This window comes from Corvus kubaryi, unplaced genomic scaffold, assembly GCF_017639235.1.
Source record: "Corvus kubaryi isolate FWS band 111438036 unplaced genomic scaffold, C.kubaryi_AGA036_p1.0 37334, whole genome shotgun sequence".
Classification (NCBI taxonomy): domain Eukaryota; kingdom Metazoa; phylum Chordata; class Aves; order Passeriformes; family Corvidae; genus Corvus; species Corvus kubaryi.
This window is the reverse complement of record NW_024581108.1, coordinates 17,197,773-17,221,464: the sequence shown is the minus strand read 5'-3', so window position 1 is coordinate 17,221,464 and position 23,692 is coordinate 17,197,773. Positions and strand designations below refer to the sequence as shown.

Sequence of the window (23,692 nt, the reverse complement as noted above, 5' to 3'; positions counted from 1 at the left end):
GGGCAGCGCGAGGTCCCCGCGAGCAGGGCCGGGCCGGGCCGGGCCGGGGTGGGCGGTGGGGGCCGGGGCTCTGCGGTTTATTGTTTCCTGCTCAGCCGGGAAGTTCGTAGCGCTGACAGTGCCGGAGCTGAGCTCCTGTCATGGGGCCGTCCGTGAGCGGGGCGGGGGGGGCGGGGGGGAACGGGCTGGGGCGGCGGGTGAGTCCCGGGGGGGGCCGGGCAGGGGCAACCCCGCCGTAGGCTGGAAACGAAACTGGGTGAGTGGCACCAGCCCGGCCGCTTCCCTTCGGCTCCTCCCGGGCCGCGCTTCCCGGCTGCCCCCGGCGAGAAGGGGCGGTCGGCGCCGGGCAGTGACACGTGTGCTGCGGGCAGCCGGGGCCCGGCTCGCTGTGCCAGCGAGGCTGGGAAACTTGTCAGGTGCCGCTCGCTGTGTGCTCGTAGGGAAACAGCGCCTGGCCCGAGCGTGAGGCGGCTCTTTCCGGCGTGAAAGTTATTTCCGTGTGTCCGGTGTGTTTTATGCCCCCTTGGCCTAAGGTCTTGTGTGGTTTAACTTAAACGGCTGGAGCTGGACTTGATCAGAACGCGCCTAGGGTTTCGAATATCCACTTAAGACTTTGAATTCAGTTCGGTTTAGTAACGAGCTGTTTTGGAACGATTTTAGAGCAGTCAGTGGGTGTCTGCACAAGTTACGAGTTTTTAAACAGCTTTAGAGGAACAGTAGCTATTTAAATTCTTACAAGTAATGGTGGAATGGCTTAAGAGTGTTGCTTAAAAATCTTTTTATATTAACATGACCAGGTAGGACAGCCTGCCTTTCCCCGCCCCCGAGCTGTGAGTGACACAAGTGTTAGTAATGTTGATAATACTCTGAAACGTTGCAAGTGCCTGAGCAAAGTGTGGAAATAGCAAAGAGGAGGAATGGAGATAACAGCTGAGATAATTGGAGCGCCATCAAAGCTGAGTTTACTGTAGAGTTGACATTGCTTCCTATAAAAATGTTAGGTGGTTATGAAAAAAGCTTATGCAAATGTTACTTCGTGAATGAATATGGCTGGTATTTCAGTGAAAGGTTCCCCATGCTTATCCATTTGGAGACCGGTATTTCAAACTTCCAGTTTCTGACTCAGGAAGGAAACAGGTGTAGAGCAGTGGTAGGAACAAATAAAATTCCCAGATTTAAGAGGAGCAGCTTTTCCTCTCACACTCTTTCACATAATTTCTGGAGGAAAGTCCCTTTAAAAAGAACTTGAAGTTTTGTATTTAGAATAGAAAGTCTTCAGGTGGTACTTCCTTATGGCTTTTTTTTTTTTTTCCCCCCAGCTATTTGTAGGGAAGTGCAGCTCTCTGTATTTTATATTCGTCTGGTTTATAGCCTTAATCCTATATGACACAGAAGTTTCCATTGCAGATATCATACGAGGACCTAAAGTGGAAATATGCAGGGAACAGATGGCATTTTAAAAAAACACAAATCCTGGTTTTTTTCTGCGGTGTCTCAGAAATATGAGGAGCAGAATGCAGATGTGAAATACAGCAAATCAAAGGGAAGTGCACACTTTCTGAATGTTAGGAAAAAATTTTACTTTGAGAATATCTACAGGGTATGGTCAACTTGTCTCGCATGTGTGACTGCTGTGTGGTGTTACTGAATCTTGAAATTCCTGTTTTAAATTAGGAAATGAAATCATTACAGGAAAAATAATATTCACTAGCATTTTCAATTAATGGAAATGGTATTTCAGGACTTGTGCGATCCTTATTTTAACACAGAAAAATGCTGTGGTTGGATCTGTGAATTTCTTCAGGAGTGTGGGGTGTCATAACGTAGTTCTTGCCATTACGAAGTGAAGAAAAACTATTGGCTCAGGAGTTAAAGTTACCTTATTTTTTTTTCAGCGTTACAAATTGTTTGAAGTTAGTTGTGTAACTGCTGAATTGACTTAGCTATGAAGTGTACTCCAGGGTGTGCTTTGTTTGTTTGTCTGAAGAGATTGGAAAAGGGCTGACTCTGTTCAGTAGAGCTGAAGCATTAAAGCACCTCTCTCCAGCAGAGTGCTGGCTGTGTTTGCATGGACACAGCTTTTCCTTACAGTTTCGTAGAAACAACCAGGAGGTGACTGTTGCTCTAGCTTATCCAGGGAGAGGTCATAGTTACTGGATTTTGCAGTTGATGAGGTAGTGTGTGTACCAGGAGGTTTCCCTGGGATTTTTAAGTTTTGTGTTAATTTATTTGTAGAGGCTGGAGTGGTTTGGTTTTGGTTCTGCAAACTCAGCAATGTAAGTAGACATTTTACTGTCACTTACGTAGTGACCAGGATGCCAACTAAATCATGTGTGGCGTTTGTTTTAGCAAGAGAAATTGAGGTCCGTGTTCTCTTTGCTCGTCAGATTCGATGAAAAGCAGTGAAGTTGGCAGAAACGTGGTCCTGCTCAGAATACTTCATGAAAGCCAGAATGTTGTTTAACTTGTGTGCTGTAACTTTATATGTTCCTGTGAAAATGTGCCAAACTTTAACGAGTTACTGTATGGTCAGAAGATAAATTTATGGTTTTGGGAGTGGATTTAGGTAGAGACTGATAGTGGCTAAGTGTCCACTGCCCCATACATGTATGTGCAAACACTGTGCAGACGTAGAAGTTCTAGGTTAGACAGGGCTGTGAGTGTGACAGTAAGCAGGGAGGGGAAGCATTATGGCTTAATTGATCATACATATTAGTGATCAGGCTGTATCACTCCAAACTGGAAATTCTTGATTAAAGTATGCAGCTCCTTCTCTAGCTGGTTTTCAAAAGTCAGGAGAAGAATTTTCACCCTTTATGCTACTTAGACCTTTCTATAATTAAACAGCAAAACAGTTTTGCAAAGTGTTGGTGTATGCAGTTCTATAATATGACTAATCTGAAATAGTTGCACTTCCAAGGTCTGGCTTAACAAAAATGCTTTGAACCCGTGCAGCCAAACATAACTGAGGTTTTCTGCAATAAATGATGCTCAGAAAGAAATATTTTGCAGCATGTGACCTTGTGCCTCAGGGACTGTTGTACATTAGGGAGTTCACCAGGAGCAGCTGAAGTTCTAGGACTTACAGGCATTCTAGCAAAAATGCCAGTGTTGGTTTGTTTTCTCCTTGAATCTTGTGATCATTTCCAGTTCAATGTTTTGCATAGTTTTATCCTCCACACTGGAAGGAGTATCACAACTCTGTGGCGTGATGTTAGTGGCTCTTGATAAGAAGATATGTCTGTAATGTTGTCTGAATGTTCCTGGTTTTAGGAATCCCCTTTTTTCAATAGAAGAAGAAATTAGGAATTTTAATTTAATTTCCCTTAGAGAAGTTTTATTTTTGGTATCTCTTCTAGGTTCTGGATATCTGTGTGACCCCCTCCCCATACTGTAGTTGCAACATAGGGAGTATGTGGCAATGAGTGACACTCTCTTGGAATTTTGTCATCTTCAGTTTATGACAATTAACTTGTAAATAAAGGACTGAGTCTGCCAGGGAGATATATGGTATTATTCTGGGCACAGAAATTATTGGTATTCACAAAGTTGCTGGTGAAGGTGTATGGTAAAGATTACAACAGGTCTCCCTCCAGCCTTTCAGCACAGAGGAGTGTTTTGCCATTGTGTTACAATGCGTCATCCATCATCAAGGGATTAATCAAGACTCACGTGAGATGATCTGAAAAGACCTTTGATGTTAATCTTAAAAAAACTCAGCAAGGAACTCTCATCCTGAAAATGTTGAATGTGTTATGATCTTGACTGTTAGTTTGGGAAAACTGTCTTTCCTCTACTTTGAACTACAGTTAAAAGTAGAGAAATGGGTTAATGACAGCTTTAATGTCTTCAGGTTGACTGGGCCTTCTGGAATGTATCCTCTAGTATTTAGGGAGCTGAGAGCCTGTGGGGGTGGGAAAAGTTCCAGAATGCTGAGGAGTTGAGGAGCATTTTCCCTCACAACATCTAGAAAAAAGGCAGTACTTGGGTATGTCCAGAGGAAGAGTGTTCACATCAGGGAGTCTGCGTCATGTACTTTTTGGTGGTTTCACTTCCCTATATTGCAATGATGTTCTTACTGAACACACAGATAATGTGATCCTGACAAATTCAATAAATGGTCTGAAAACAATAGCTTTGGATTCAGCCATTTTGGTGTAGATGGGTTCAAATTACTGTGTTTTGGTATATTGCCTACACAGACAAGTAGCAGCTGGCAGGGCAGCAGTTCTGTGGGGGAGTATCTGGGGGTTGTAATGGTTCCTAAATTATCATGAGTCAGCAGCATCACTGTCATGAAAATTCACTTGTCATACTGGAACATATAGAAGCATTTAAAATAAGGTAATGAAGCAGTTTCTCCGTTCTGCCGAGGAGTGGTAGGTGTTCAGCAGGAGCTATCTTGTTCAGGTTGGGATAATGTCATACTTGGGAAAGTTATGGCTGTGTAACAAGATCCGTAAAGAAAATAACAAAGTCTGTGAAAGAGAGAAACCGTAACTAAGGATTGGAAAAAAAAATTGGTTGGTTAGCTCTACGGTGATTTTATACAACATGTTTCATCAGACATTAGCAGGTGATGTATACAGCAGCTTAAAAAAGTTACCTGCAGGTATAACTGGGAGGCAGCTCTGACATCGTGTCACTGCCTGCAAGCTGTCACACTTGGTAGGTGGGTCACGTCAGTTTTTTCGTCATTGGTGCTTTGAACTTGAAAGCTTGATCTTTGCCAGTAAAATGTGACTGGTTGAGGGTGGGTTGTTTGTTGGTTTTGGTTTTTTTTTAAAGCATGGCTATATTTGATCCCAGAATATGATAGTAGATCCTTTTTCTGCTGCCAAACAGTGCTGGGATACAGGGTGGTCTGTGGGACTTCCCCAGAAAAAAAAAAAAAAAACCCACCTGCTAAAGTTGCCTTTCAGTCAGGGAATACTGAAGTTTTGGTCTGGAGAAAAGATTTCTTAAAAGGTATCTGCAAGGAGAGTTTAGTCAGGTTTCTACATCCGTCATGAGTAAAACAAGTAGTTATGAGTTGAAATTGCAGCAGAATATGTTCAGGTGAGGCATTAGATGCAGGGACAGGCTTTCAAGCCATACAAATAACCAAAACAGATTGTAGGGATACACTGGAGAATGCTGGTGTGCTAATCTGGTTTGATTTACAGCTTCCAAAAAAATATTCCAGTGGAGGTATGTATAGCTGCATAATGAATTCCAGTCTGCTGATGACAAACTCGTTTTTCTGATACTTTGAGACATTTCAGGATTAATTTTTGGACCTCTGCAGGCTGAAGATCACTGTACAAATTGGTGAAGGGGGGGGAGTTGCTTAGTTGACTTTCAGAGACATCTGATGGAAGAGGGTAGAGCTAAATTCTTTTAAATCTCAGGAAAAGGTGCTTAACTGTGCAATGTATGAGGATTTTTTTTCCCACACAGATGTTTTGCTTGTATTCACTAATTTATTGTGGGACACTAGGATAGAAGAATCAGTGTTTTAGTCTTGGCCCACACAGATTACCTGCAGAAAAACAATAATTCTCTGCAAGATCTAAAGACAAAGCTGAAACCACCTGGACAACATTTTGTCCATAACTCCTTGCTTTATTTTAACTCAGTTTCACAAACTAGATTGTAGATAGAACTCCAGGAAAACACTGTGAACATCTAAAGAGGATATATGTCCCAGCTGCAGCAAATCATTAGATGACAGGATGACTTTTTCTCTTTCTCTTTTTTTTTTTTTTTTTTTAAGCTAAGACCAAACTAGTGGAATATGTATTATTTTTGCAATTTATTTTATATGTATAAGAGTTGTTTTAAACTGAATTGTGTTCAGTAACTTTTCTGCATTGATGTTTGTTAATACTTTCTCAATCAGAAAGTGCTGAAAATGTTAAACCAGTGAAATGAAAACCATTGCAGACAATGTAAACTTTACAAACTAATGCAGGTGTTGTACACATGCTGAAAAGTGCTGAGTGAACATGTCTTTTGTCATGTCCTAGTTACGGACAAATAAATGTGGAGTTTGATCATATTTTCCTGGTCTTGATGTAAAAGGGTTTGGAAATAATCCAGATTGCAGGGAGGGGCAGAAAAGGTATGAGTTGTCCCTCAGTCTTGGCAGGCTGTCTTTAGGGGAAGTACCTATAACTGGAATGCACCTCCCTTCCCAGTTTGTAGTACTGGTCTTGTAGGACCCAGGTAATGGTATTGAGGGGAAGAATTACTACAGTACTGGTTAGGAGAATGGTCTCTTATTTCTGAATGTCCTCTGTTTTGTTGACTTTCAATTCTCCTTCCTCTTTGCAAATGACATGCCTTTTACTTGCTTATCCTTCATCTGAAATGCAGATCTGTGCTTCCGTCTACTTGATTTGTAGTCTCTCTTGCCTTGACACAAATATTTGATAAATAGTCTGGTTGCATTTGAGGCTCTTTTCCAAAGGAAATTCGTTTTTCTCCACTCCAAATGGAATATATTTAAATGTAAATGTGCTATAGTAGCGGTAATAACCCTGGTAAAATACTGGCTTATAAAATACCCTTAGTGGGAAATACCCATCCCATGATATTTTTGTTGAGGTACTGGAGAACTACTTACTTAACTTCTGCTTAGGCTCCATCCACATCTCTGGAAGACAGGTAGGCGGGAGGTATGTAGCATGCAGCAGGGATAAGCCAGTAATTACATATTTGCAATTCTTTCCTGATGATGGAGAACATTATCCTGGTGTGTGCTACTGAGCAGTAGAAGTGACTTTGTTCCTTAAGGCTTTGGGCAGACTGTACAGATGGCCTCTTCATTGCCCTTTCATTCATTCTGTCATAAGGGTTTGGGGACAGGAGTGGTACCTTAAAGGCAGCCATGACGAGGTGCTGTGCTGTGTAAGGTTCTGGGCAGAACAGAGCCTTATCTTGACTTACTTGCAAAAGATCTGTAGATCAAAGTGCAGTACAAAATAGATGTTTGATTTTGTTCCTTAAAGAGCTAAAAGTAAAAAGACCTTTGGATTTGATTAAAATAGTAGAATACCTTCTCCAGATTTAAAATACCTTATTTAATAAAATGCTAAAGCTGTTTGAAAGTTCAGAACGTTGATCACGTTTAAAGCCTAATACTATTTAAAATGCGTTTCTTTGGTTTGTATCAGTAGTGTCAATAGATGCACTTGTTTAAGAGGTGTACCATCCCTGAAGCCTTACTTCTTGCAGCAGGGCAGAGCAGTAAACAGGTTTTAATATTTCAGGTAAATACCACTGTTCTCTAACATAAACAGTACTAAAGGCAGTGAAAGGGACATTGGAGGGAGGGAAGTGGAATCTTAACAGGCACAGGAGAGAGGCATAAGGGATGACAGCATTGCCAGTGGCTGCACAGTATGAAACATAGGAATAACTGGTGGTAGGCATAATATCTAGAAAGCCTGTGTTCTCCTATTTTGTGCTTATGAGAAGTTGACCCTTTTAGATTTTACGTGTTTAAAATGGCCTTATCTTGGTATTCTTGGTGCTTTGAGGAGTAAATTCATGAAAACCCCTTGGAAGGGTTCATTTTTGATGTATCACACTTGCTGGCTATGGTCCAGAGACTTATCATCTTACACAGACTTCTGTACAGGCTCCCCATGATGCTGCCTTTTCCAAAATATGCTTTGGGCTTTTGAGTTAAGTACAACTTGCTTCCAAAGACAAGTTTGCTGGCTTTTGTGTGGTAACCTTGCTAGTAAAAACTTGGCTCAACAGAAGCTTGGAGGGCCGGTGTATCATCAGTGAATAACGTTTCTGAAGGTCGTGTTTTTGTGAGTGGTGTTTTCTTGTTCGATGAAGAATCTTTCCTACAGTCCTAGAAGTCACTTTTTTCTGTTACTGGGTTGTTACTTTTGTATGTCCTTGTATCTTTAATTGGTGTCACAAAGGCAAAAAATAATCTCCTTACCCCCTATACTCTAGATCTCAGTATGTATTCATGAGACCAGACTGTTAAGGCTTTGCTCGGTGTGTGGTTTTGTGGGGGTATGTGTTTGTCTAGAAGTTTTGAAGGAGGGAAGACTGGGTCAGCGTGGCCTTGGAGAAGTGGAAAGTAAGTATGTGAAGGGACAGGTTGTTTGTGAAGCAGAGCTGTGTGAGATGTCAATGGAAGGACTGTCAGTAGAGAAAAGGGGATTAGGACATAGATGTGTCTGTATGGACCTTTCTTAACCTATTTTCAGTTCATTTAAGTTAGTCATCTGGTTTGTGTAAGTGGTCAGGTATGTAACAGTTGGTATGATTTTCCCCCACCCCTAGCCTGTTACTCTGGAAGCACTTTTGTATGGCCAAGCTTCTGGCATGTTTTCATTTTGGAATATAGATTTGCAGTGTTCTGTCTAGAATACAAAACAGTTTTGATGACTCTGCAAGATAGATTCATTTGCTTTAAACTTGAAAACCAAGTTGTTAATCTTTCTGTAATAGATCCTTTTCACTAAAACATTTAATATCTATATCTGGGAAAGTTTTAGTTTAGTACATGATTAACATTTTAATCCATCCTTTAGTGTTCTAAAATGGGCTCATATTTCTATAAATCTAGAAAACTGTTATGAGTGATGCTCTATATTTTTAGATACTACATTTTTTTCAGCAGCCAGATACAATTTAAGCAATTTTTTTGCAGTATTTTTAATTAATAGGGCTGTCCTTTATTTTGGAAGGCTGGCTGTGGGGATATAATGGGAAGAAACGAGTAGTGATGGCATATCTGGGATAGTTCTTCTGGTTCCTAATACCTCAGGTGTGTGAGCTCTACCAGTTGTACGTGCCATTCCGGAACATCTGCATTTGTCCTCTCCAAAGGGAACTGTTTTTCAGTTGTGCAGACAGGGTGAAGGTGTGTCTAGACAATTGTATTAATGGAAGTGAAAGGAAAAGGGAAGTTTGTTTTGTAGCTACTTTATGTAGGTGAACTGGAAATGAATGATCTCAACTTGTGAAGACATGGCTCACCAGTTGTTATGACAACTATTGAACGAGTTACGCTGCACTTGTGTCTTTTATAGTAAGGCCTAATAATGCATGCAAGGTTGAAGCAAGGTTTATAATTATATTATAAATGTAATTCACTGTCACAGATTGCCCAGAGAAGTTGTGGATGCCCCATCGCTGGAAATGAGCATTCTGGTAAAGTGGAAGGTGTCTCTGCCTGTGGCAGGGGGGCTGTAACTAGGTGTTTTTTAAGGCTGTGTACCCAAATATGATTATCTTTATAATATGTTTTTGATAGTAAGACCAAGCCTTGTAATGTTTGGGGTTTTTTTCTGGAAAACAGGGTCGTGAAATTTCACGTGAGGCTTTTTGATAGCCTTAAGGAAGTCAGTAGCATGCTTTTGACTCTTCCTGAGTTGGACTGCAGGCTGTGCTCCCTATTTTTGTGAATCTGTTGGGTGAATTGGAGGTTATTAGAAAGAGATATTTCAGTGAATGCATATTGTGTTAATTCCTTATCATAAACTAACGTACACCTATTCAGTGACACTACTCTGAAAAGTAGCTAAGTGGGAAGAGGTCTGTTCTGAATGTTTGGGCATATCTGCTTGATTAAATAACTTTAAAAGAGCTTCACAGAAAGAAAACTGATGAGGGAAGTAAATTCTGTTCTGCCTTCTGCATCCATGAAATTGTTCACTAATTTTTCTGAATGCTTTTGCAGCCCAGCTGACATCTGATCTTTAGGTGATCTTTAGGAGTATTACTGAAATCCCAATTGACTTGGCTGGTTAGAAAAACAAATCTTTACTTTTTTAAAGTAAACATGCTTTATTTAGAGCAATAGATAGAAATGCAGTGAACTGAAATTGTGGTAGGGATAGACAGGTGTTGTCCTTGTGACCTTTTACAGCTGCTATTAACTGGATTGATAAATGTGTAATGAAGGGTAAAAGTTTACTTTTATGCTGGTTTTCCACTAGAGGCTCCACGTCTTTGTGATTTGCTGTTGCAGGAGAGGAGAAACTGAATTAGAGGCTGCAATTAATAGGATTTGTGGTAGACAGCAGTGCTGAAGGGACCTGGGAATGTTTGCAGGGTACAGCGAAGCAGAAAAAACACCCAGTAAAATGTGTCCATTTCAGAAATGTGCACTGCAGTACGTCATGTGGACAAAGGTTGGAAGCCCTAGTTCCAGGTATTCCCAGAGAGGTGGTGTGCTGGAACAGCGTGTCATGGCACAGAGGCAGCCTGTAATTCAGGGGAGACCACTTCCCCTTGCGTTTTTACAGCCTCGTAGGCCAAGGCAGGAGATGGAAGAGGAAGTAAGAGGAAAAATGCACTGCTGCTAAGGCTTATCTGTTCTGTTTATTAGGACTTCTGAAATATCTTGATCCATTTCCAGTGAATAATTTCATAGCTCAGTGGCTCTGATTAGCTCGTCTCTCTAGGCTCTTGTTCTGGTCAATGTAAGTCTTTACATATTGAACACCTCCTTGGTTCCCACTGTCAGGTATATCTGAAAAGCTCAGCTTGAGAGTCAAAGCTTTAGAAACTCTGGTTTAGAGATTAACTCTGATAAAGTGTGTGTTAGGAGTAGAAATGAAAATAAATAGAAGGCTGAAAACCAGGCAACTCCCTTCAACTGTGGTAGAGCAAGATGTTTATGAAAGGGGTATTGGAGAATGGGGGTTTCTCTCTGACTGCAGATGTTTCTTACTGTAGTCTGTGTCTCTAACTTGAATGTGCTTGTATGTTCCTTCTGTTTTCATGCCGGTTTTTAATATTTGTTTAAGCAAATACACTATAAAATCTGGTATATAAAAGAGCACCTGACAAGTTTGTTTGACTCAGTTTGACCACTTCTACTTGCATGTAAAATAACACAGTGAAGGGTATTTAGTTGTGAAACTTAAGCACTTACCAAGGGGAAAAAAGTACTTTCGGAACAACAAAAAAATAGGTTACTAAAGGCATTTTTAATGTTACATGTAAAAAATGGTAATATAAATTGTTAACAGTTCTAATTAACCTTTAAAAATAAGTGGAACCCAGGTGCTAATACAGGGTTTAATTTTTTTCGTACTTAGATGACTTGCCAAAGACTATTTCATTTTGATGGGTGAAATAATATTTTGGGATAGTTGACAGACAACCATTTTTTTCTGCACCAAAGCTCATTAATGCAGGTTTCATTGTTCTGAAAGGAGGTATGCCTTTAGAGAACATTTCATTTAGTGATATTATTATTATTTTCTTTTTCTGGTTTGTATTAGCAGAAATAATTCACATTTTAATTCATTTAAAAGGAAACTGAGAATTAGTTAAGTTTGCATTGACACGCACTTTCCTTTGCTTTTTTTCTGGAATTGGGAGTGGCTACTGATGATCTTTGTCCTTGTGTTTTCCATAGTGAAGCAGAGATCAGTACAGATTGAACTGTAAATGCAATATTAGAAGAACTGAGTAGTTATCAAAGGTCACTTCAGTTCTGTGTAGTAATAGGGAATAAAATCTGTTAGATATTAGGAAGAAAATTTTTCAAGTGCACACTTTTTCCACTGTATAAATGGGCCATGCTCCCAAATCTTGAACATTTGATGCAGTTTTCGTGACATTAAGAACCCAAAGAGTAGGGTAAAGGCTAATAAGGGTGATTAGAGGTATTCAGAAGGCTTCCATGAATAGTCTTGGTTTGGAAGAGGCATGACTTGAGTCAATATATCTCGTGTAAAATTGTGAGTACCATGGAAAACTGAATAGAATGTGGTTGGGCACTTTGGTAGCACAAGAAAATACCCAGTTGAATTGAGGCTGGCATTTTTTAATAGCTACAAGTTGACTTCTACACAAAGCACAAGTAAACTGTGCCCACTCTCATTTGGGAGGCAAAAATGTATAAATGTGTCTGAAAACAAAGCAACTTGAACAGATTTGCATAGAAGCTCTGACTGGTAATAAATTGTAATACAGACTCTGGCTTAAAAGTCTGAGAAAGTATCCTGGGAGTCCTGCTGCTATTTGTTTTTGGTCTTGCACTTTTTTTTTTTCCAATAATTTGTTACAGGTTGCTGTCAGAGAGGGTAATGGAGAGACTGTGGGTCCTGCCCCTTAGGATTTTGTGATGTTACTGTTGTCAGTAGAGTGGTAGGTTATGGAAGTGATCTCAGGTAGGTTGCAGATCTGCTGTTGGATGGGATCCAGAGCGTGTGTGAGAGGGGGCTGTAAAACCCAGCATGGGGGCTCATCCTGGAGACTGAAGAGTTTCAGTGCTACTGTAATTTACAGCACTTCATTTAACAAGGTTTTTGCTCTAGCAAGAAGTCTTCCATTTAAATGTGACGTCCCTTGTTCTTTTTGTGCTGGGATGTGCCCAGGAAGGCGATGACTGAAGAGTTGTGTATGTCCCTACCGAATTATGGGGTCAAGTCTAGGAGTTGTACTAGAGGGCTACAGGTGCACCAGGCACTGCTTAATGAACTGCCCTGGTCATTCATACTTACAGTGATATCAAAATAGCAGCTTCAGAGACCCAAATCTCTGCAAGATCATCTATAAATTGGTGGTTGGAGTTTTACAAAATGTTTCACCTTCGCTTTAATTGTGCTGAAATGTGAAAGGAAACCTCGCAGCAACACGAACTGTTGATGTGCTTTCCTTTTCCCTTGCCTTTTCCAAAGGTCCTGGGAACCTTTTTGGTAAATGGAACCTGGGTATTGTACTTCTGTGGTGTTTTTATTTTTGTTTTGTACTCAGACCTGGTTCTTACTTCAAAACTGCAGTTCTGTGATGTTCATTTATTTAGATACCTTAAATCCAGAGAACAGTTCTCTGTGGGCTTTCTTTAGGTCCATTTTTCACATTGCTGTGAACCATTCTCAAGGTTCATTAAATCAACTTATTAAATTTTTTAACTTCTATCAATAGCTTGACTTAGCTCAATTGCTATACTGTTCATTCTGAAAAGCATATTTATTCAGAAGGTAATGAATCTTGTTTAAATATAGTCAACTGCATTGACTTTGTCCCTGTTTTGTCTTTCACTTACTCATCAAATGTTTGGTGGTAGACTTAGAAGGGCCTATCTTAAAGAGCTCTGTACCTGTACAAGTTCAGCATGATGGGAAGTCTGTTCTGTCTGCAGCAGATGTTCCGTTATGTCCATTATGCACACTGAAAAATTACCCTTTAATATAAAAATATGTCTTTATAGATCGGTTGTTTGCAATGTGTGATGCTTAATAGATTGTAGCACAGGATAGGGCGCTCAGAAAGTTCCCAGGTCAATACTGTGTGTGGCCATGACCACTCTGGTTTTTCTTTGTCTTGGCTGATAGTTTATACATGTTGTGAGGCTGCTTGTTCTTGCTTTGTCTGCAGAAATGTGGTTGTGGCTCAGAGCCTAGGTGAAGTGTTTCCATCTTTCCAAACTCCTCTATACAACAGTAACATGCAGTTCCAGAAAGAAAAAAAAAAAAACATAAAAATGAAGAGATTTATTCAAGGGGTGACCCAGAAGATAAAAGGTGGTCGTTCTTTTACTATTCCCAGTGTGTGTTTATTTTAAGCCTTGATGAAAATCACCTTAAAAACTTTTTTTAAAAACCCACATGGTTAGAATAAAGAGTGACATAACATATGCAGTGAAAACCAAAACTGAGCAAAGAATGGAACCATATCCAAACAAAGAAAAAAACCTCTGATAAGTCAAATATAAAAGCATAATAAGGCACACCTAAAGGCATCCTGAGAAACAGCTGATGGCATCAAAACACTAATAAACAGTCTTGGTTGTTTCAAGATCACTAAACTCTGTGTTTGCTTCTGGTTAGGTAGGATGGTTCAAGGAAAAAGAGGTCATAACAGAATAACTCAGGCTGTGGTGGTGGTGATATTTTCCATGGAGCAGTTAATGAAATACAGTTTGTATTACTGTCATCATCCTCTTGAGAGGGGAGTCTGGTTGTACTGGAGCGGGTGAGGAATGACGTAGGCACGTAGAGATGAGGCATTTGGAATGGCCAGGCATACCTGCAGCCTAGAGTCTCATTATTTTAGCAGCAGGTTTTAAAATTGCTATGAAATGTGGAATCGCTTTCATCAGCTGCATGCAGTTTCTCCACTCTTCCCTTTATTCTGATTGGTTTTGTTGCTCTTTTGTGGACTAACTCTGGGAAGTGATAATTTAAGAGTGAAAATGCCCTTTTCAGGGACTCTTCTTTTAATTAGATTATTTCAGGTTTTGTTTTGATCAGAGATCAAATAGCTTTTGGCACTTGCACTATAGTTGCTTGATTTCCCTTTCTGTTCTTCTCTTTAGTCATACTTTGTCATGTTTATGCCACTTGTATTGACGGAGTTTTGTTTGGTTTTTTACAGTGACGGTAGTTCCTGTCTCACCTCTTTGATGGAAGAGGACTATGACCCAGAAGTGAACTCTTCACTGTAGAACAAGAAGCTCTTGTGGATAATTGTGTCCCTTTAAAAGCAGCACCCAGTCTACAAAAAATAGAGTAGAAGAGATTATTTTTGGACCTGGCTTTTTTTGTTCATGTGACCTATGTTTCAGCATGTAAATGGTGAAAAACAGGGAGAACATTTGTGCCTGCTTCTGAGCTTTATATCAAGTAGTGCTTAGCTCTGTGGAGCATTAGCCAAGTTACGTGAAGACTAGAGTATATCCTAACATTCATTTTTTTAAATATTTTACCTTTTTTTAGCAGATGTATGTGATAAAAATGAAATTTATATTTTAAGAGCACTTGGGCAGATGCTTCTTGTTTAGATCTCAGCATTTAGGGCAAACATTTTTACGTAACATCTTTTTTCCAGAGCATTTAGGTTGATCTGCTGCAGATCATGAACTGTCCAGCAGCTTTGAGTGTATGTGTTCAGTATTAACCATGATGTTGCTCTGAATGTTGTCATGCAGACTTGACAAACCTTTTTGTAATGTAAAGGCTGACTTCTGTACTACCATAACCAGAGGAAATTTAATGAGGTGAACGTGGGCGTGGCTTTTTTAAATATAAATTACCTTCTTAGGTATCTTTTTTTTGTAGTGAGAGTGCAAAGAGAGGGTAAAATGAGCAGCTGAGGGGGTGAAGGGTACAGTTGGCACGAAGTGCGGCCTCTCGTGCTCTGCTTTGAGACGCACTGTTGCCTCAAGGCTGGCCTTCCAGAATTCTGGAGAAGGAAGGAACCCAGAGGTCACTGAAGCACACAAACTGAGGACATTGGACTGCAGAGGCCAAACTCAGGGTAAGTGATCATATGTACTTACTACTTTGCTATACTGTATTGACTTGCTTCTAGATAAACTAAAGTTGAAAAGTAAAGCAAAATGGTAAATTGGAGAACCTTCCACAAACAAAGATGGAATTCATTTATACAGAGCAATAGTGAAATGTTCATCATTTTGAGCAGTAAAAATTGCTGTGATATGTTGGAAAGCACATAGGAGTTCAGGAGCTGGCATATGGTTGTCTTTCAGGTCTCTGATCTGCTCTAAATGTCTCTTAACATCACAAGTTGGTCATATTTGATTTACAGCCTCTGGAATAAAACATGCAGTGCTCACCCCTTTGCAGACTGTGAGACAATGATCAGTGAAGAATTGTACTCCAAATTCTGTCGTATCTTGATTTTTACATCTGCCTTGTATGGCTTTTCTGTGCCATTCGTTCTGTTTCCTTCCCCCTCCACACCCATTCTATCATGAACTTCATGGGTTTGTTAAGTGTAAACAGGAAGTAACGGGGAATGTTGGAGTTCTTACCTGTTTCAGTCAGAGGAGTAAAGTCAGCAGGACAAGAAAAACGTTCAAGTATAATATGAAAAACTTCAGCACTTTCCCCCTCCTATTTGTATAGGCCAAACTTTAAGAGGTAAATTGTATTATTATTTCAGTTTGGATAAGATGACAGGGAGTGTTCTTTTCATTTACAGATCCTGGCCATGAGGTTTGATGCCTCATTTTATTGAAGGGAGACACTGGACCTAAATGGCGCAGCATGACTTTGTTCCTGCCTGGCTTAACTTCTCAACACCACAGTCAACCAAGGTAACAGTAATACAGATCACCTCCTTTCACAGCTCTTGACCATGGGTAAGATGAGTGCATTAGGTTCTCTGTGGTTCTACGTGAGACAGGTGGATTTGTGAGCTGTTCTGATCAGATCCAGGCTCATTGACATTGCTGGCTAATCAATGTAGATATGGATGCTGTATTGAAAACTCGTACAGGAATGTGTGGCTTGGTGGTTTTTTCAATTAGCCAAATGTCACTGTTGGACAGACAGGCTCCTGGAGAGTCCAAATGAGTGCTTCATTACATGACTTTTTACTTTCCGCAGTCCCCTGCAGCCACCTTTGAGAAACATGGAGAGCATCTTCCACGGGGGGAGGGCCGCTTTGGCGTGAGCCGCAGGAGACACAACTCTTCCGATGGATTTTTCAATAATGGGCCCCTCCGAACTGCAGGAGGTGAGTAAGAAGGATCAGAATGCAGCCTGAGAGCAAACATTTTGAAATGTTCTACAAAATGAAGAATTCAGCAGAATAGAAACATCCTCCCAGACTGTACCTTTTCAAAACATGCTATGAGGAAGTTGTACTACTCTCTTCTCCCATACAATGTGCTCAGGCCTTAAGGGGTTTTCATGGTAGCTGTATGTGCATTGTATAGCTTGGTTTGTTTTCTGATATAATCACACGGTACTTAGTAAGTTCAGCTCAGCAGTTACTTAGTGAACACTGGCTGAACAACAAGAAAGACAACCTGATATTTCCAGTATTCTGTATACTGTGTTGATTTTTCTTATTTGCATCCTTATCTCCTTTTGTTTAGACTGCTGGCATCAGCCGTCCCTTCTCCGCCATGATTCTGTAGATTCTGGTGTTTCTAAAGGAGCTCATGTTGGGCTTTCTGGCAGTCAGCCTGGCTGGCATGGTCCCTCACGGGGCCATGATGGTGTGAGCCAGCGTGGAGGAGGAGGAACTGGAGTTCATCGCCACTGGAATGGCAACTTCCATTCTCGGAAAAGTTCCGCCTTTCAAGAAAAGCTGCCTGTTGAATCCAGGGAAGAGAAGAAGGAAGATAAAGAGCATTTGCAGTTTGAGGAGGAAGACTTTGTAAGTGTGTAGCTTCTCACTAGAAGTGGCAGGTGTGAGAAGTGGCTTTTCGATCTCATTTGTATTAGCATTGATAGGTGATGAGGATCTAGAGTTGCATTCTGTTCCACGTTTGAGACACAACAAATTTAATAAAATTAATCCGACACTGATAGGATGCTGATTGATACCCAGAGCCCTCAGGACTTGGCGACCTGTTGGATTATGGGGTTTGGCTCATATGTTTTGCAAAATGGTTATTGTGAATTGAAGGCATTGTAACATTAAAGCTAGGTCTTCAGCGAAACCCATAAGGTGGCAGAGGAAGAGTAGTTGCATTGACTTTGTGTCTTTGCTTACAAAGCCTTTTTTTTTGCTCCTAGAAATACATCTGTTCGGCTTATCTTCAGTATGCCTGCTTCAGTCTTCCTGTCTCCTTCACTCTGATACATGTTGGTGTTTGTGATAACCTTCCCAAGCTTGTTCATGACATGCTCAGACCTTTGCAACCGTCTGCCTTGAATCTTCTGGAATAGTATTATCAGAGATGTTTTCCCCTCTCTCTCTGTTTATCTGTGGATCAGGGTTTCTTGAGCCATTTCTTCCATCACTATCTCCAGTTCACCAACTTCCTTCTTACTCAGCATTTTGATTCACGTGGTATTATCAGTATGATAGTCTCTTACATCCTGACTCTATTTTTACTGGAGTATCTTTCGTTTTTCAAACTTTATCAAATAGTGCTTGGACTTTACAGCTTTCATCCTTACCATGTACCTTCCTTAATGCTAATGCTTTGAGAGATGTGCACCTTTTCTACTTTCTCTTTTCAATTTAATTCTATTTCTTCTGACCCCTGAAGAGTGTTTTATTATTAGACCATGTGTTTTTCTTTTTGCATCTATTTCTTGCTGTCTCTAGGCTCTTCTTGACCAGTGTAATGAGGGGAGTATCATGTGTAAGGTTCTGGTAACTCTGTCCTTTCCCCTAATGCAATTCCTCTGTCTTTATCTTCAGTGCTAAAGCCTTTGCTGCCTCCTGTAATGAGAGGTTCTGGTGATACTGTGCACACTTGGCATGTATCATCATCATGAGGTTTTTGCTGTCTTCTTCAGCATTTGTCTCTGGAAGGCTGTTCACAACTGAAATTGTTGTGGCAGTTTGATGGCTTTTGCTCAGGAATTTACGTGTCAGAGTGAAATACACTAATGCCTCCAGCTGCTTCAAGCCAAAATCCAGAGCCTACACTTAAAGTGCCACAGGAGGCAGTTTGATTTAAGCTGCTGGGGTTTTTTTCAGTGAAGTGCCTGGGAAGTGATTGCATGCTCTTGTTCAGCTGCTGCTGCTTGGAGCAGGAGCCTGCATCACAGGGTGGTTAGCAGCTGGAAAACAGGGATAAAGCTTGCGTGTCGATTTCTGTTACCTGATTTCTCAAGAATACTGTAATTCAGAATTTCTATAAGACTGTTTTTTTGACTGTCAAAAGTCTGTTGAAATCTAGAAATATTGCAATGACTGTGACTGTGCAATCTGTTGTTGTCTATCTTGGTCTAAATCTTTATTCCACGTACTTCATTCTCTTTGCCTTGATGAGTGCCTTCCCCAACTACATGGCTGTTCTCTAATTACTTCCCTCATTTTTAAGATGGTAATACCACGTGCTGGCTAGCAGCAAGCTTTATTTAGTAACTCCTGTATTGTTTTTGCCATAGTGGTGAAACTGATGTATGCTGTGGTTAAGTGTGTAGCTGTTAGGCCTGCGTGGCTGACAACACTTTTCCTGAAAGGTTTGCAAAGCATGTTGTTAGTCTAAGTGTGAGCATGTCTACTGTAAAACTGACCTGTAGCTAAAAATTGAAGCTCTTAAACAGATTAATTTCTAGGGACTGAGGCAGGAATTTATGCTATGGTGTGACATTTTTTCCTAACTCTTACAGAACACGAATACCTACTATGTCAGATGCTCGCTATTAGAGAGTTATGCTGTCACCATAGTAACTGACATATGAGAGATTCATTAGAAAGAGGAAAAAGATGGCTGTATTTTGAACTGAGGTTATTTGGGACACAGGAAGAGGAATAGCTAATCAGGAACACTTGTCATTGGATGCTTAGATTTTCTGCACTCTGCTTTGAGATTGGACATATCTGTAGTTGTTCCACCAAGTTGAATTCTGAAACTGAACCCCGGGTAAGTCTGCAGAGAGCACAGAGTCTGCGTGCACTCTTGCCCTAAAAAGTGGACTCTGAAGTTTGATATCAATTTAAATGTAGCTTTTTTTTGTCAGTAAATATATTCCTTTACATTACGAATCTAGTACTGCTTTGGGGTGGTTTGCTTTTAATTGGCTGATGCACAATTATTGTATTAAAATATTTATGAAATTAGGATAGATTCTTCATGTAGTGATGATGTGGATTCTATTTTATTTTTTGAGCTGCTGACCAAATACCTAATTTTTTTATACAGTTACTGATTGGTAGAATCTACTTAACCATAGTAGAAGACTAGAGGGCTTCTCCTGAACCCTCTGATAGTTCCATTGGAAATACAGCAGAAACCAGGGAGAATGCAAACTTGATTTTTAGATGTCTTTGTGGCAAAGCACTCTCTTCCACTTTAGGTGCTGTTCAGAGAAATCTACCCATACTCTGGGTTCCTGGAAACAAAATGTTATGTTAATACTGATTATTTTTTTTGTTTTCTATGATAGAACAATATAGTCATTTGCATTGTCTTTTTACAGCCATCTTTGAATCCAGAAGCTGGAAGACAAAACAACCAGAACAAACCTTTAGGGACACCTTCTGGAGTATGGGGTAGGTAAAGGTCACTGTACATAATGCTGATGATGGAGCAGAAAATTGTAACTGGTGTTTAAATGCTGGGTTTTTCACTCAGAAATACTTTAAGGACTTAAGTGAAGGAGACAGTTTGCTGCTTTCTGTCCTTTGCTGTTTTCCTCCCACAGTCTTCCCCAGTCTCTTGGCCTTTGTGTCTATTTGAAATTGTGCTTGTCTTGTCATAAAAAAACAGCCAGTGGCAGTAATGTCACCGTTCTGTGTTCGCTTCCTGTCGTGCTGCAGTTACCATTTCACACAGACATCACTTGAAGGGCAGAGCAGATTGGAGTGAACTCGACATTAGTTCCTGACTTGGGATCTTCATAGTGGAAATACAGCAAAACTGTCATAATTCTGTGGTTTGAGTTTAGTTGATTTTTTTTAAACTCAGAACAGCCTTGCTTTGGATCCTGATGTACTCTGTGAATCTATGCCTTTAAAAAAAAAAAGTGAAACAAGGTACTAGTTCTAGCAGTTAAACACAGATTTGTTAATATCTAGTTGGATTAGTTAGGTTAGATACTGTAAGTAGTACAAATGCTAAAGAAGCTCAGAAACCCTTTTTGCAGTACTGTTGGGTTGTATTCTTTTGCTTGCTTGTCTAGTAGCTGTTGTTCTGCTCAAAACCTAATGACAATTAACATTTATGGGCTTTTACCTGCTTATATTACTAGTGTTTTTAAAGTTGTTGCGCTCCTGAAAATGTGATTATCTGGCCTAAGAAATATTAACTGTGCTTGTTTGTAAAAGCACTGTCTTTTGAGGTATAAGTTACATAAATATTTTTGCTATGTTAGTGAACTAACGAAGCTGATCCATGATTGATCCAAAAAATGCTCATAACTCTTCTGATTCCTGTAGAATGGTGCAAGGCTGTTAAGTGATGTCACTGTAGGTTATTTCTTTCAGCATCAAGGAAGCTGTTGTGTTTAAATTAGAAAAGATTGTATTTAGATATCCACATCCAGTATCTTTGCTCAGAGCTGAAATGAAAGAGCAGCTGGTAACAGTCTCAGATTCAGATGTGTAGTGTCTAAGATGGAGAGGGAGGAACTGGAACAGTGTACTGAAGCTGTTTTGAGACTGAATATCTGTATTTCAGAATCTCTTGTTTTGTTTTTACAGAAAACCCCCCTAGTGCCAAGCAACCTACCAAGATGCTGGTCATCAAAAAGGTTTCAAAAGAGGATCCTTCCGCCGCCTTCTCAGCTGCATTTACATCACCTGTTTCTCACCTGGCAAATGGCAACAAAGCCACCACCATTGTCCCAAGTGTCTACAAAAATCTGGTTCCTAAACCTGCAGCTCCTCCTTCCAAGGTACAGGGGGTTCCAACCAAATTAGTGAACTGCAGATCAAGGGAATCAACCCCCGACAAGTAGCAAGAGCTGGAATCCAGTTGTTTCTGGGGCAGTGGCTTTTACAGTCGAGGTCTGAAGTTGTTCTCTGTTAAAATGCCTTTTGGTTTTGTCCCTACTGAGGTCTATTTGAATGGGTGTGTCCTCATGCATTAGACAAATCCTTATCTTAATAAGACAAAACAAGCAGTGCTGGAGAGGTGGAATGTGTGCTGCTATGTGCTTGAGCTGTTCACGTGACTACCTTGAAAAATCTTTATTGGGTTGCAATACTTTGATGTGTCCAGAACAACTGAGGCTAGGATCAGATTAGATTGTAACATCCTGCAATTCAGGTGTAATTTAGTTGAGCCTTAAAAACAACCTGGAAGAGCAATAGGGTTTGTGCTATAGTTCGTTTACTGGAGGAAATACAATAGTGCTAAAAAAAAAACAAGTAATTTTTTTTAAAAATTTCTTAGTTCTAGGCTTAATCTTGTCCATTTTTCTGGAGAACCAACACGTATAGATGCCTTAGAAACTTGAAAGAATTGATAGTGAAAGTATATAAAAAGCTAAAAAAAATGTTAGCTAGGTTATTCTTTAAAGAGATGTATACTTTGATTTCTAAAATATATTAATTACTGATGCTGGCTGTGACATTCCAACAGAATCTTCCCTATGATTACAATAGATCATTCTTACACACTTCAAAGATAAAAGTAAGAGACACTCAGCTTTTTTTTGTAGGAAAGCAAGTTTAGAGCTTCTTCCCCTTTTGTAAATGTCTCTTAATTCAGGTTAAATTCTGCCAGCTACAGGAAAAAATCATAGTGGTTAAAATGATTATCAAATATTTTTGTCTAAACACTTAATTTGACAGTTGATCTACTTCTTGGGGTGGTGGGTTAAATTGACCCTCTTAGAAAGGTTATTTATAAGGAGCTTTTCATTCCACACAGTCCATGTATGTTCTTGTTTAGATTAGGTAAACAAAATGCAGCTTCTAATGGGTAGGGAGCCTGCTGTGGCTTTTATTTTTGCTTTTACAGCTTGATTGATACATGTGTATACATAGTCTGACCTGGATTTAGTCTGGATGTTTTGAGTGTTCTTTGAAACAAAAGGCCAGAGGTACAGTTTCTGACCAGACTGTTAGATTATCTCTGGCTTCAGTCAAGGAGAGCTGCTCTTGAAGCTTTTCCTAACCATGTTCTGAAATTAGACTATGTAGGTTTTGATTCCTCAGATAAAAAGAGCACATTATTCAGTGCTCACAGTTGGAATAAAACTATGATCTGAAGGTTCAGCATCCATCAAAAATAGTGGTAGGGCTTTTTTTGTTAGCTTGCTTTACATGTTACATAGGTCATTTGCATTCCAGATTGTTTGTCTATATTTAAATCAGAGATTATGGCAGTATGTAGTGGTACCTGCCTAAGTTCCTTTTAATTAAGTTTTTACTTCACTGAATCCAGTAGGCCTGGATTATACCTGGATTTATACCTGAAATATTACAGTATTGATAACACAGGAAATGTTCTTTGGCTAGTGGAAAAAGTATTAATTTTTGATCTGTAGCCCAAGAGATCAATCACATTAAGCAGGCTATAAATATGTACCTGGTGATTTAGCTGCTAATTTCTAAGTGTTTATGCACTGACATGGTGCTGTGGTTACTGAGGCAGTGTGATATTCCTCAGTGTTGGGGATTGCAGTGCTAAGAATTATCTGCTGATGTCATCAACAGTGCTTTTTTTAATGAATGGTGACCATTAGCAAAACCAAAAGGTGGGGTATCAGCCTATCCTTAGCCACAAAAACTGTGTGCATTGATGCCTTTTTAAAGTCGCAGCCTTAAAGCAGCTGTGGTAGGATGGAAGACTTCTAGAAAGTTGTCCAGGAATTGCAGTGCATAAAGTAGTAGGGGAGTCAAAACATTCCTTTCACAAAGTCAGCAGTATTGGAAAGCTGTCACAGGAAAACTGAATGAGAAATGGTTTTGTTAAGTTGTACCAAGTAGTTCAGAAAGGAAGAGAACTGGTGGCAGTGGAACAAGTATGTTCTTCCTGGCTAACTGAGATGGCTAATAGCTCACAGTCAAGCAATCCGTGAAGGTCACACTCAGCTTCCCCAGGAAAGCAGTAGGGGTCTGTCTTTGGATCTGTCTGAGCTGCCCCTTTGTGGAAGCCTGGAGAACAGCACTGGGCAGCTGAGAGCTGGGAATCGAACAGTGCAACCCTGGAGCTGCAGAGAGAAACTTTTTGTCAGAGTCATACTGCACCCTAATTTTAGTACAGGCAATAAGTATTGCGCACATTAGGGTATTTCTGGGCTTTGAAGGGGATGTTTTTAATGTGTGCTGTGAATGCCATAGAATCCATTTGATAATGTGGGATGCTCATTTTTAAGTTGGAGTGGAAGAGTAA

At 40.1% G+C, this 23,692-nt stretch overlaps 1 protein-coding gene across 1 annotated transcript in view; it reads left to right on the top strand.

Moving 5' to 3' along the window:
- Window positions 1-23,692, top strand: part of GPBP1L1 (GC-rich promoter binding protein 1 like 1) — a 31,999-nt gene that overhangs the window by 546 nt on the left and 7,761 nt on the right. Inside the window, exons 2-7 of the mRNA XM_042030584.1 lie at window positions 14,350-15,231; window positions 15,919-16,033; window positions 16,326-16,455; window positions 16,820-17,103; window positions 19,830-19,902; window positions 21,052-21,245. Of these exons, the coding sequence (XP_041886518.1) occupies window positions 15,974-16,033; window positions 16,326-16,455; window positions 16,820-17,103; window positions 19,830-19,902; window positions 21,052-21,245 (741 nt within the window). The 5' untranslated portion in view covers window positions 14,350-15,231; window positions 15,919-15,973. The remainder of the gene's footprint in view (window positions 1-14,349; window positions 15,232-15,918; window positions 16,034-16,325; window positions 16,456-16,819; window positions 17,104-19,829; window positions 19,903-21,051; window positions 21,246-23,692) is intronic.